The 14,800-nt window shown below is 42.0% G+C and overlaps 2 protein-coding genes across 2 annotated transcripts in view; one reads left to right on the top strand and one right to left on the bottom strand.

The window, feature by feature from the left end:
• Positions 1–8,500, bottom strand: part of LOC144195938 (zinc finger SWIM domain-containing protein 6-like) — a 47,050-nt gene extending 38,550 nt beyond the window's left edge. Inside the window, exon 1 of the mRNA XM_077715838.1 lies at positions 7,550–8,500. Within this exon, the coding sequence (XP_077571964.1) occupies positions 7,550–8,168 (619 nt within the window). The 5' untranslated portion in view covers positions 8,169–8,500. The remainder of the gene's footprint in view (positions 1–7,549) is intronic.
• Positions 8,501–13,141: 4,641 nt separating this feature from the next.
• On the top strand, positions 13,142–14,739 carry LOC144195616 (small integral membrane protein 15). The gene is made up of 2 exons (XM_077715373.1): positions 13,142–13,271; positions 14,161–14,739. Exon 2 carries the CDS (start codon positions 14,165–14,167, stop codon positions 14,378–14,380), a length of 216 nt encoding a protein of 71 aa, XP_077571499.1. The 5' UTR covers positions 13,142–13,271; positions 14,161–14,164; the 3' UTR covers positions 14,381–14,739.
• The last annotated feature ends 61 nt before the right edge of the window (positions 14,740–14,800 follow it).

The following is a 14,800-nucleotide window of genomic DNA, read 5'->3' on the forward strand; positions in this document are numbered from 1 at the left end:
TTACAAGCTAAGACTGATGGCAGCAAGAATTTTGATAGATCCAAACAGGAGGATACTGAAGTATAATACAGCAGCTTCTAAGATTTTGTTCTAAATTTTACTTATGCTTAAAGTTTAGAACTAAATAATCTTTTGGCATTTATGGGGGAATATCTTCCTGGATTCAAACATTGCAGATAAAACTACATTTCTTATAACCTAAAATAGGTGTGTATCGCACTATAGTGCAATACTATGCTAGCATGAACTTCTGTCTTGGACTTTGAATATCAGACAAACAACAAGTAAGAGAGAGAGAGAAAGCTTAAGTTTTTTTTTTCCCCTGAAGACAGTCTTTCACATGAATGCAGCCGCTGCCCCCTTGCTGTCCCTCACGGACAGCCAGATGTTTACACTCGCTCCAGGCTCATCCATGTTTCCATGACGATACAAACCCAGGATTAGTCACAACGGCCGGGGGTAGACCCGCATTCCGGGATTTTGGCTCACCTCTGAGGCTGTGAGAGGGTTATTGTGCAAAACTTGAAAGGCATTTATTTTTATTTTGCCAATTCCCACCGATTCAAAGTATTTCAAATGCATTAGAAACAATTTGCCACCACCAACAACAAAAAAGTGATCAACCATAACAAAGAATTATATTTATTGAATGAGATAGTTTTATTTAATAACTCCTACTGCTCAAAATTATATTTTGAACTGACCCTGACCAGAATTTAAAAAATGGATGCATACTACAAATACAAAGAATTTCACATTTCTTGGTTTGTTATTATGTTCCAACTCCTTTTACCGATGTTTTATGACAGAGATGTCAAACTCATTTATGTTGTGGGTCACATTGTACAAAGAGTAGTTATGGTTCCATTTGAAGGCCCATCATAACTACGAACCAATATAATTGCCTCATATTGTAGGTTTATGACATAGGCAAGAAATTGAATTATTTCCTTTACCGGCCATAAAATGTATACATACATAAGGGTGGCCAGGGATAGCTTCTGGGCTTTGAGTTTAACACCTGGGTTTGCCTCAAATTTACTTCAGTATTGGTATTGAGGCAAATAATGGAGGCATTGTAATATAATCATACCATCATCACAACACCTTTCAGGACATCTAATATTAAACAATGATGACATATATTTACTTACCTCGTTTCTTAACTCAACAAATGAATCTGAACTTTTCTTAATTCAAACTATTCACCAATTAAATTAATTCCATAGAAAGTCAGAAATGTCAGCTTTTTGTACCTTGACGTAGAGTACAATTTCTACAGAAATTGGATTTTCAAATTCCCAGGATTTTTACCTTTACCTCTCACACAAGACAAGAAATGACTCAACACCCTTTCATTTAGAAAAAAAAGTTAAATACTTTCTTCATGAGAGTTGCAAGAAATAGGGACGGAGGCATTTCCCAACAGTTGTGAATCAGATTGTGTCAGCATCTTGTTAAACTGTCACATGGGTGCTGTGCATGTGGGCTCATTTTTGACGGGCTTAGGAATAGACGAAGAAAACATCGACAAAGGACTACAAGAAGAAAAGTACAATGAATATTATTCAGGATGGAGATGCACCCACACTCCAAAGCACTCACTACACAAAAAAAGACCACCTTAGCCTCACAATGTCTAGTGTGGTTGTGCAATATTATTACCTCATACATAATATATATAAATATATAAATAAATATACATATATACATACATACACATGTATATGTATACATATATATAAAAATAGGAAAAGGGGAATCCCCTACCTGGCAGTTACTGCACAGGTCTGTCTGTCATCATGACACAATACAAAAGAGAAAACCAAGAAGAGCAGTTAATGACGCAGAACCCTAATTAAAAATCTCCCGAGCATGAACAAATTAACTCAAGTTACGAGTTCAGACTCAAACAAGCACACGTACGAAATGAATTGAACCAGATCAGGAGGACGTTCACACTCAAACAGGGGCACCAATGCTGCCCTGTCTGTCATATTTTCTTCTTTATTCAATAACGTGAGATTCCCCAGACGAGCACTTCATTTTTGTCTTAGTTTGAAATTTAAATTAAAAAAAAAAACTCCAACAATGTGTCCTGTCATTCAAATTTGGGCCAGCCACGTGATAAAAATGACACGCCTTTTTTCATGCGAGGAATTAGCCTAACAAGGGAGAGAGGCAGCGGGCGGCCTAATGACATTGCGGGGAGCGACATATGCCTGGCATCACTATGTCTGTCACTCCTTGGGGACATTACGGTAACAGGATAGTAAGGAGGAAACGGTGTCGTGTGTGCATCTGTCTGTGTGTGTTACCTCCAGGCATAAAGCCCTGGAGACAGACAGAAGGGGGTGGGGTGTGAAGAAGAAATACAGACATGAGGGGTCAGCAGGAGGAGGACAGTAGATGAATGAAAGAAGAGGGGATGAACTTGACCCAGTCTGGAGGACTAAAAACAGGAAGGAGGGTAATGAAGTGGAAACATGCTTTGTCATGCCTCACCAAAGCCATAGGATTAGACTTCTATAATTAGAGGACGGGGGCATCTTATGCTAGACTTCCTTGTCGGCCGTAACGATGCTGCTAGGGTTCAGTTACACATGGAGACAGGAGGTTTGTCGAGGTGCGTGAAATGGAAGCTATGAAGAGATGGTTTCTTTCGCAACACTTTGGAATGGGCACTGAAGTGCTAAGATTCAACTATTCTGGAATGACATTCTGTCCATGTACATTCGTACAACAACAACGTTGTTAAAAACAGACCAGCACAAAAGACCTAGAAGACTGTAATGAGAACTCTGGTTAGCGATAGGTGCACCAAGAAGGCATGAGCCGGGTCCCAGGTTTCAATGTATAGGCCATCCGCTCGTTTAAGTGATGATCTTAAAACCGTCAGTGCATGCAAATTGATACCCATTAATAATGGAGTCAGTGAGGGTAATGCTGAATACACATTATAAATACATTTGAACATACAGCCAAATGTTCAAACACAAAATGTGTAGAAAACGTGCATGGCAGTTTTTTTTTTTTTGGTAAATATGTGCTTAGGTCAGTACCAAACGACTTTTGTGTGTGACTGTACGAACCATAAGACGTGGCTGACATCAGCCCACGTGGCCAGTGATGAAACACCTGAAAAATGCATGGGTTACTGTCTCCACTTTCCTACACTTAAAAGGCATTACATTAAGTAGACATTCAAAACTAGTTGAAGTTGAACAGCAGATTTCCACCACATAGCAACGATTCCCGTGGCAGACAATATGGCCCGGCCCCAAAAAATTTGCAATATAGCAGTGTCCCAAACGGACAGTGGGACACTGTAAAAGTATAATAATAAAAGTGGAAACAGGACAGTTTCTGGTTTAATAATTTAAGTCTTCTGGATTTGTGCAGTTTCATATCTAATTTCTGAGCTTTTAGCCAGCAAAGAAAATGTGAAGAAACTCTTAAGAGCACAGGTAGCCCACCTGACATATTCATCACTGCCTGCACAGAGCGCCGGACCGTCGGTAACGCTTTTGTATGAATATTTATTCGAAGAGGGCTGGCATCGAAACAGATGAGCTCGCACAGGGTGGAGTGAGCGAGCTATCTATCTCACTCGCTCCCCTTCGCTGCTCACCATCCGTTACTTCACTCCGGCAACCACCATTTCAATAGTCGCCCAACCACCCACCCTCGGGCTTTCCTGATATCACCGTGTCTATTTCTCTCCGCCTAAAGTGGCCCACCACTGCTAGCCTCTTCTTCTTCTATTCAATCCCTCCAGCAGGCTGATATATGTATGCTAAAGGATGGATGGAGAGGAACGGGGGGAGGAAAAAGTGTGTGATTAATGTCTTTGAGAAAAAGATAAATAATCACAGGAGACTGGGGGCTGGTAGTTGGCCTTAGGGGAGCAAATATGGAGAGTTTTATGGCTGGGGGAGGAGATGGAGGAGGAGAGGAGTACGGCGACAGCAGATTCATTCAAGTATATTAGCCTACCCCTCCCTCCCACACACACGCGCACAATAACCTCAGCTTCTATTCTATTGCACTACTGTCTTTCATCATCAACAATGAATCCCATTCCTATGACAGCACACATACACACTCGCACACACACAGACTGAACACTTTTTTTCCAGGCCACTGTATACATATATGTGTGTGATGGGCCAATACATGTGCTGTGTGATGTGGCTGACAGCCTCCTCCACCACTCCCCCTCTCTCTTTCTCTACCCCATGCTGCCCTGCTTTTAAGCCCTCATCCTCCAGTGGCTGCCTGTCCCCTGGAGTAGATTGCATCTTTTATTTATCATTTTTACCCTCCTCCTTGGCTTTATTTCTTTTCTTCAACCAACCAAACTGCGCTTCCCCTCCCACTGCAAGAGAGAGAAAAAAACTGGAGCGAAAATTGCAATCAGCATAACACGTCGTCGTTCTCCTGCTGTGTGCTCGCCTGTCATCCTCGCCTCTGTTGTGAGCGGATGAGACTGACAGCCCGTGCAGACGAGGACAAACACATGCGCAGATCGCCAGCCCCGGTCTCCCTCTTTCTCTCAGACACACACACACACACACACACAAACCAGACAAAGGACAGGCATAGAAAACAATTATACAATTAATTGATTGTCGAGGATATTTCAGAATGTCCAGAATTTGATGAAGATGACCCATGTCTTGAAGCATTCGAGAACAAACTGTACTTGGTGGATGATTTCAAATCTGGCCAAAAGGCGCCAATCACACAGATTAGAGTAGAAACCAGAATTGAGAAGATTTTGAGATGGGTATCAGTGATGTGATCCTTAGATTCATGCCCTGCAATTGACTGGCATCCACTCTAGGGTGTAGTTTGCCTTTTGCCCAAAGACAGTTGAGTTCCAGCAACCCCCGCAAACCCTTTTGAGGATGGCCGGTATGGAAGATGAATGAACGATACTTAAATCTGTATTGACACTCGATATAACTATTTTTATCAAACAAACAGGATTTGTGTCCTTAGTCAAATAGCAGGAAAGGTAATGATCAATAATTTCATTATTTGTCTATTTAATGCAGGAAATATGACTCAAACGCTGGATTTCCAACCATAATAATAATATATCATCCAGTAAAAAGTGGTATAGGGCAGTATGAGATGCATTTTTGAAAGTTTGGGTGAGACACAACTATCCATCAATCGAGTTTTTTGGTGCTTTTCCTATTTATGGCTGAGTAAGCAGGAGTCGGGAAAACAAAGATTTAAACCCAGATCACATGAATAGAAGACATATGCAGTGAAAAGATATTGTGGGGTCACTGTGCAGTCAGAAGAGAATTCCACGCACATGTTCTCATTACAGTTACTGATAAAATAGTGTACCCCATATGACTTTAAGCAGGCATTAGCATAAACCCAATGTGCACATATAATACAGTGTGCATGACGAAAAGCCATTCACAGCTATAACTGGGGGCAATTTTGAGACTTTTTTAATTAACCTAATCTGTTTTGGAGCGTTTGAAATGTGAGAGCATCGAGACAAAGCCTGCTAAAAAATGTAAACACCATCACTTTCGATATAACCATTCACCGTGAGATAGACATGACTCATTGGATGCCAACAACAGCAATAGACGTCCAATCCATTTAAAACATTTGAAATGGGAGGACTGGCAGGCAATGGTTAAGCCTCTTTTCATCCTCGTGTTGTGAATTAAAATTTGTTTTTCTGTAGTAGACATGACAAGAAATGTATTTGCTGACAGCCTTCCCAGTTCAAATGGATTGGACATCTCTTGCAGTCATTGTCAAGTTACAAGATGAGTCAGGTGGCATCTTTTAATATCTGTTTAAAAAAATAAAAATAGAAAGTGCTGAGTCGTTTTCAGATTTCATTTGGCACTAATAGACAACAGAAAACCGGTATAATGATCTTATTAATTTCATGTAGAAAATATGTGGGAAGGGGCGGAAGCTTTTACACCTCACTGCATCATTATTTTTATACTGAAATAATCAATATAAGAAGTCTTTTCTTGTAATTACATTTGGCCTTTTGTTAACCGAATGTTGAGGTGATGGTTCCGTTCCGCCTCGGCAGCTAAATCACATGAATGAGAATACATATTTGATTGGCTACTTCTTGTTGGGGAAATATGTCTCAGCAAGAGCAATCAAACCGTATTGTTTATAATATTCTTTGCAGTGTAAAAATGGATGGCAGTCAAAATGAAAACGAGACTGTGTGTAAACACCAAAAAAATAGGATCCAAGAATAATGTTGTAACAATGAATGTAGTAATATTAGAAAAATGAAGTATTTCCTTGTAACATGAGAAAAATGTCGTAATATTACAAGAATACAGTCATATGGGTAAATTACCAGATTGTTAAAGTCACAGGATTACCCAAAAACAGATTACTGAAAAAAAATAAACAATATTACGAGAATATAGGAGGGCATCATAATGTTACCAAAATTAAGTTGTTATATTATAGAACATCCAAAGTTTGATAATCAAACCAGAACTTCACAACAATGAAGCAGAGGCGGTAACCATTGTTGCGGCATGGTTTCTGGTAACTAATAAGAAATAATTTATCCTTAATTCAATAGGCAAATGAGTCCCAGAATGTGAATCCCATGAGTGTCCCATATGAGTTGAATAGTGGGGAATCTGGTAAACAGGCCATTTACACACAAGAGTGGCTTAGGAGAAGAGATGAGTGACTGGAGAGCTGGCTGCCTGTGTGCCTGTTCCATGGCTACTATTGTGCACTGCACATTCTCCAAACCCACAAGAGCTCCAGCCATCTCCACGCACACATTATTTGGAGGCATAGCAAGCCGAAGAGAAGGAAAAGGAGGAGGAGGACGAGGAGGAGGAGGTGGTGGTGGAGGAGGAAGATCATGCATAAAATCTTGTTTGAGTGATGCGTTCAGAATCAGATGAACCAGGGGAGGGTAATGGGATTAGAATCCTGAACGGCTTCCAAGGGTGTGGAGTGGGATTGACAGCTCCGAGTCCAAACGCACTGGATGAAATAGGATGAGGGTGAAGAAGAAGAAGGAAGAAGGAAGAAGAAGAAGAAAAAAGGAGAAAGAAAGGAGGCTGCTTAGCCCACATTCCCCACTCCCTCGTAATAAAACTAGGTGAATCATTTGCATCCAGGAGCCACATACGTCCTGGCATTGACAGAGCGCGTGAGAGAAAGAGAGAGAGAGAAAGAAATGGTGTTTGGCAACCAAAATAGAAGCACTGTGGCTTTAAAGAGCCTCAGCCCTCCCACCCTTCTTTTCTAAATATCGTCTATTTAGCCTTTGAAAAGATAAAGGGGGTTTTGTCTTTGAGACGGCTGCTGCTGGCTGAAGAGCTACAATGGCAGAAAAAAATAGGAACAAAGTGCTATATAAGATTGCAATGGGGAGTGGAGCGCGTTCGGGGGGCGGGGGCGGGGTTGGGGGGCGCGCTTGAGGCTGAGGAGAAGTGGGCTACTATTACGTGGAAATAACCGGCATTGTTTACACAAGCATTTGGGAATGGGGGGAGAGCGTGGCACTCACCGACTTGCAGGACGTTGTCCACCCAGCCTCCCTCCAGCAGAGTGACACCTCGCAGGAACGGCAGCTGGGTCTCGTCGTTATTGTCCCCGCTAGTTCCACTCTCTTCGGCCCCGGCGTTGAACGACGAGTACATGCAGATCTCCTTCTCGCTCCTCGGGAACGACCAGTATACGATCCGACGCTGGACGGGTTCCGGGATCCGCTCGAAGCGCTCCTCCACCCGTTGGAAGGGCCACTTCTCGGCCACTCGGCGAGCCGCGATGTCGAGCAACGACTCCGGGTTCTGCGCTTTGCCGTTCTGCCCCGTGCCGGATCCCGAGCCGCCGCAGCCGCCAGCTCCTGCTCCGCCGCTGCCGCCGACGCCGCCGCTGCCACACAGGACTCCTCCAGCCCGCTGCCTACAAGCCGGATTGTAGCCGGGCCGGCAGCAGAGCCGCTTGGCTGGAGGCTGCTGGACTCGCTCGGCCATGTTCGCACCGCTTCCGACCTGCCTCGCCGAGTCTCTTCGATCATATAAACCGGATAAGGAAGAGAGAAGGACACTCTCACGCCGATTGTTCGCCCTACATGGAAAGGCGAGCCTTATATGGTTATGTAGGCGTGGCCTAGATGTTGTCATCCAGCCTTTGTGTCTAGTGGGCGTGGCTTGTGTCAAGGGGGCTTGAAGGGGGGTTCTGCTATAAAAGGAAGCGGAGGCGGAATTCCCGAACGTCGGCAAATCCTTTGTAAAAACCGTCGGGGCGCGTGAGGGCGGGGCCCCGACGGCCGTTGGGGGCCTTTTGAAGTTTTGCCTTCTTCTTGGGAGTTTAAAGGCGGGGGCTTAATCCAGAAGCGGCCTCGGCGGCTCCTAGCGGGACAAAAGGGGGCGAGAAAGCCCACTTCTTTCCTCCCCTTTCATTTTTTGCTTCTCCAGTAGAGCCGGAGTTGCAGGAATAACATGACACTTGTTTGTCGAGGCCTCGCTCAACCCCAAAAGTTGACTTCCTAAAAAAAACACACACGCACAAAAGACAGCAGATATAAATAAGTGAGGTTTCCAAATAAATGGACATCAGCATTTAGTGGTGGGTTATGCACTTTTGGTCTTCAATAGAGGACTTGAGATTTATTTGATCTCGTTGCATGGCATTTATACAATATTCATCTTTCAGTACCATTGACGGTGCAAGACGCCCAATCAGGACACATGGACTAAGGCAACATTTTGGCCTGGTTGAATTGAATTGAATGCTTTTATTGTCAATACAAAAGTATAATGATATTTAAAGCTTCACCGCAAAGTGCACAATAACAACGACAACAAACAAATAAGTAATCAATAAATAACAATGACTAAGAATTATAAAATAGTCAACAGAAGTACTCAACAACATAAATAAGTGCAAAAGTTCACAAATAACAACATCAGACAAACAATTGAACAGATAAATAATCAATAAATATTGATGAATACATAATAAATATATAAATAGTCAACATAATAAATATTATTTGTCAACATATGTACTAAATAAGTTTTAATCAACATACGTCTGCGCATACATACAAATACATCTAAACACATTCATTCATTCATTATCCATGCCGCTTATCCTCACGAGGATCGTGGATGTCCTGGAGCTAACTTTTTCTTTCACTTGTAAAATATTGTCTGCTATGAGATATATTTAACTAAAACTGCTGATCCATACAACCAACGATTTATGAAAAAAACATCTTGTAAACTATCAGGGGCGCCCAATCTTTTTTATAACACTGTATTTATTGGAGCCAGTCTTTGCAAAAGTTATTTTCCTGCAGCTCAAAATATCTGCTCTTTCTCTGTGTCTGGCCACATGATTACACTCTCTTAACAGTCATTAAATGTCACGGAGGTGGATGGATACAAAATGGTGGTATACAGTTATTTAACGTGCCCACCTTCCTGTGTGTGTTCCTATAGCTCCTTTGCGACAAGAAAGTGTTGCCGTGCCTCTGCGGGTGTGAGCTTGCGGTTCCACCGCCCGCCCCCAGGCTCCCCAGCAATAAAGAGATGCTGAGAATCTACCGTATTAATTAAAAGGATTTAAGAAAAATGGTCACAAGTTTGCCAGCATGTTCCTTAATTGTCTATAAAATGTAGCCAAAAGTATGCTTGTAAATAAAATATGCTAGCAACATGTTTCCAGCTGCCCCTGTTGTGACTCTTGCAAGGGGGACTAAAAGGCTGCCCTTTGAACCACGTTGAAAGCAAGCCGTGCCGTATGGAGCCAGCAGATGTGACCTAACCTGATTTGGTTTCAATACTTCCCCACAGGAAGTTCATAAAGCCAGCAGGTCCTGCTTTGTTATTTCAGTCATCTTTCTCAGAGGGCCAACGGAGACTTTTTGGCTCCTTTTCTTCTTGCGGACAGGAGTTATTGCATTATAATTTGTGAGATTGTTCAAACAGAAAATTTACTGGTAATCACATTTTTTTCCCCAAATAAAAGCCAGGTGTCGTATGTTTTCAGAAAATGATTTTTCTTAACAAGCTTACATGAGTTTCACAGTGTGAGTCCTAAAAGAACAGCACTCATACATTTTTCTGCTTCTCTATAACTCCATTAATGACTGCTCATCTAAAATAAACATTAAAAAAAACAGGTGGAGGTGTCACAATATTACGATACCAAAAGTTACTCAATGTCCTTTTGCTCTTGTCTGGCTACAAGATAAGCCATTATTGCCTAAAATGCATGCATATTTCGTCGGCTGTATGTATACATAGACATGCTATGTAACCTTTGTGACGATGTGAGAACATCACAAGACGTGCACAGATGACTGGCTGACTAAATGACTCCAAGGAATGTTAAGACTTAAGCAAAGAAATCCATCTGACGAGTGTTCAACTTCTAATGTTATGATTTTAAATGAATACAGGACAAATAGTGTCAAATTTGTGAAAAAGACAACTTAATGCATGTTTTTGTGCACCTATTGAGATTTTGAGGTATAGTACATGAATATAAAGATTGGCTGCTCAGGAATAAAATGCTGAAATGCACTCAAATTAAAGCTCATGCAATGCAAAACACTTTCCACAGTCAGCAAAACTTCCAACACAAAGAGCACACCTGGCTTCATTTGTTAAACATAAGGACAGAAAATTAAAGACACTTGTTGCTAATGATACGAACACACATTTAAAAGCAGGCTCAGAGTGCACAATTTCCTCAAGATTCCAAGCAAACACAATGGATGAAGGCAGAATCAGGGGAAGAGGAACCCAAGACAATGGAGAGAGAAGAGCTTGCCATGGAGGAACATGGTTGGAACAACGAAGATTTTGAACCAGAAGAGGAATAGGAGAAGACCAATCATGAAGCAGAGGAGGACGATGAAAATGAGATGGCCCATGAGGAAAGACAAGACAAAATCGCACCATAATTTTATATTTAGGTGGGACAATGAACCCTAATTGTGGATATGGTTTCCAATTATGTCAACTTTAAGAACATTGATGATGTCAGCTTGGCCAAATTGACTGAGTTCTCCAGCACCAAAAATTGGGCTGAAACTGGTCAATGAGTTTCCAATTGAGCGCAATGTTGCAGGACACAAACACCATGTTTTTATTATGTGCCGGGTAGCATACATCCATGTTCACTGTGAAGTTGGTGGACATACTGTGTTGATCAATTACAATGTCATTATTGAGGTTATTGGCCAATATTACTCTCTGTGCTTTCATGAGTTCAGAAGGACTTGAAAGGCTCATCCACCATAATGCTGTCCTCAGATCTAACAACACCATTCCGGGCTTGCACATCCCATTTATGTGATGATTTGGGACAATGGCCGCTTCCAAACAGCAAGCCAGATCACAGAGTGGTTCACCACCAGCAGTAATGAGTTTCTAAACATCCGCCTGACACACAACTCCCCTTTCTCGAACCCTATCGAAGAGTTCTTCTCATCGTAGGGATGGAAAGTTTATGACAGACAACCATACACCACAGAGGCTGCTAAGGGCAAAAGAGCTGGCATGTGTTGACATCCCAGTGGAGGCCTTCCAAGCATGGATTTGCCATTCTAGGGCTTATTTCCTGCGGTGCCTGGCAAAGGAGAATAAAGCCTGTGATGTGGATGGGGTGATGTGGCCTGATGTTTTAGCATTTGAGAAAAACTAACAAAAACCTGCAGGGAAAAAAAAAGCACAAAAACATTTATTTTCCATACTGCTTATATCACACAAGGGTATTGAGGGTGCTGGAATCTATCCCAGCTTACTATGGGCAGGAGGAGAGTTACACCCTGGAGAAGTTGCCAACCGATCAAAGGGCACACTGCTTGATAATCACATTTAACTGAATTGACATCACATTCCTAATCCATAGGGTTAATCTACTCTTTGCAGCTACAATAACACATTTCAACTCCAATACACTGATGTTGGTCAAGAAGGCCTAGTTCTCAGTCTGTTATTCATCTCATGTGTTCTATACTATGGGGTCGAGGTCAGGACTTGGGATTCAAGTTCATGCCCACCAGACTTTGTCCTCCATTGTCTTTATAAACGTTTCCCAGTGTAGAGTCATGTTGAAAAAGGATGGGGCCAACTCGAAACTGTTCCCACACAGTTAGGAGCACGGCATTGTCCAAAATGTCTTGGCATGCTAAAGTGTTCAGCAGTCCCTTGTACTGGAACTAAGGGGCGTGGCCCGGCTCCCTAAAAACAATCCCACACCATAATCCCCCCCTCCACCAGACTTCACATTTGGCATAATACAGACAAATATCGTTCTCATGGCAACGGCAAAACTCAGATGTCGATCAGATTTCCAGATAGAGAAGCATAGTTTGTCACTCCAGAGAACTTTTCTCCATTGCTCTAGACTGGAGGTGTGCTTTATACTACTGCATCTGGTTGTTTTGCATTTCACATAGTGATGTATGGCTTGGGTGCAGCTGCTTCGCAATTGAAGCCATTCCATGAAGCTCTCTTTACACATTTCATGATAATGTGAAGGGCATATCAACTTTGGAAGCCTGTTTGGTTGACGGCAGAAACTTGGCAACCTCATCAGATTACGTGCCTCAGTATCCTCTGATCTTGGTCCATCACTTTAACATGGCCTACCACGTAGTGGCTGAATTGATGTAATTCTCAAACATTTCCACTTTATTTTAATACAGCTGACAGTAACCCCTGGAATATTTAGTAGCAATGACAGACTGGATTTTTTTTTGTAAAGGAAGCATTCTGAAATAGCTCCACAATGAGGTGATTAGAGCAACACATTCTTTCAAAGATATTTGTAAACCAAATGTAGTTAACAAAATCTGATACTTCATTTTAACTAACCAAATCTTCTCATAAATATTAAATTATAAAACAGAAACTTCATGTGTACCAGTCAACGCTCCTTATCTCACTGGGTGCCATTGACAGGGCTAGATGTCCAATCAATTTGACTGTCCAGTCCCCATTTAGAATTGATTGGACGTCTAACACCGTCAATGGCTTTTATACACGAGCATGTAAAGGCAGTACAGTTTGAATGAATTGCACGTCGATCGTTGTCAAAGTGAGGGGCCTAAATAATCGACCATTCTAGTAATATAAAACGGTTAAAGGTTCTCCATCGTAAAAAACTACAAGTCCCACCAAAACATGAAAAATACATCACTTCCGAACCAGCTTTGACAGCGGAAAGAGAAAAGGGATCGATATATACAAACACCTCCTCGCACACAGGTTAGTTTTCATTTCATCTGTCACGTCTTTTGGAGTGATCGTTCAAAACTTACCTTTTAAAATCCACATTTGTGGCAAAATGTTGCTTTGGGGGCTTCTGGTTTTAATCCAACTCTAACCGATAGCAGGGTACAGGTTAGCTGCTTGAAGCTAATCCGGTTGAGAAATGTCGTTTAGATCCCTACGGAGCCCTCCAAACTTCACGTGCATTACTAACGACAGATAAGTAGAAACGATTCGTGCTACATTTTTAAGGACGTGGATCTACTTTTGCTCGTTTTCAATGATGACCAAATAGCGCGCATCACAATAGTAGTTCTTCTGAAGATGTGACGCTCATTTTACTCACACGTATCGACGACTACACGTTAATTACGTCTCTATTTGCTCAATTTGTGTTATGGCATGTCCATTTTAACTCACTCACTGCCTTTGATAGCGATAAACATCAAATCTGGGAGGGCTAGATCGATCGTGTTTCCGTGCCACTGACGGTGATAAAGGTCCAATCCATTTGGACTTGGAGAGTTTGGACGTTTATCGCCGTCATTGGCAGACAATGAGTTAATATATGAATTCATGAAAATGTTTTGAATGAAGAGATTATGTTCTGGTGCTTTCTTAGTGTATGCGTTGCAAATTGTTAAACAGATGTTACACTTTTAAACTAACTCTACCTGACTATCGCCACTATTGGCAGGCAATGAGCTCACCAAAATGAGAGAAATTATGCACTAAATAAATCAAAACAACAATCACATTAGAACAACCATCATATTTACCACCTCGGTTCTCTAATTTTGTTCTAACTGACTTTACTTTAGGAATCCTTCCCCCAAGTGTTCATTTACAGCCATACCTTCCTAAAAATTAGATTCTGTCTTCCCAGAACAATGATTGACATCCGAGCCTGGGCACAGTACATCGTGGAGTGGGCCGCCAAGGACCCCTATGGCTTCCTTACTACGGTGTTGCTGGCGCTCACGCCCCTCTTCATCGCCTGCGCGTTGTTGTCGTGGAAACTGGCCAAGATGATCGAGGCTCGAGACAAGGAGCAGAAGAAGAAGCAGCGGCGGCAGGAAAACCTGGCCAAAGCCAAGCGGAGCTAAAAAGATGGCCAAATGGTCACATGGGAGGAAAAAAAAGGACAGAGGCCCAAGTGGTGCCTCTGCTGTTGCCTTTACTACCAGCACAGACCCTCTAAGGCGGGGATGGGCAAAAGCATGACCCTATCCGTCCAAAAGTGCCGAGACTGAAATCCCCGTCGGACTTGCAACAGCAAGTGTCTGTGTGACATTTTTATATTCAGGTTTTTTTTTCTTCTCCCAATTACACCGTGCATTTTTAACAAATTGCATTCCCTTCTTAACATTTTTTTCTTGAATTGATATCAAATGAAGCATACCTTCTGTACCTAACAGCTTTAATCATCAATAAAGTTTTCATGTTTACTATAAAAAGGCCTGTATATTTTAAGTTTGATTCTTGGTTTAAATGTACTTCATTATTTTCTTTGTTCAAATCTCTGT

The sequence above is a fragment of the Stigmatopora nigra genome, chromosome 4, assembly GCF_051989575.1.
Source record: "Stigmatopora nigra isolate UIUO_SnigA chromosome 4, RoL_Snig_1.1, whole genome shotgun sequence".
Taxonomy (NCBI): domain Eukaryota; kingdom Metazoa; phylum Chordata; class Actinopteri; order Syngnathiformes; family Syngnathidae; genus Stigmatopora; species Stigmatopora nigra.

Excerpts from the sequence above, each read along its gene's own strand:
- LOC144195616 (XM_077715373.1), top strand. The coding sequence starts at position 14,165 with ATGATTGACATCCGAGCCTGGGCACAGTACATCGTGGAGTGGGCCGCC.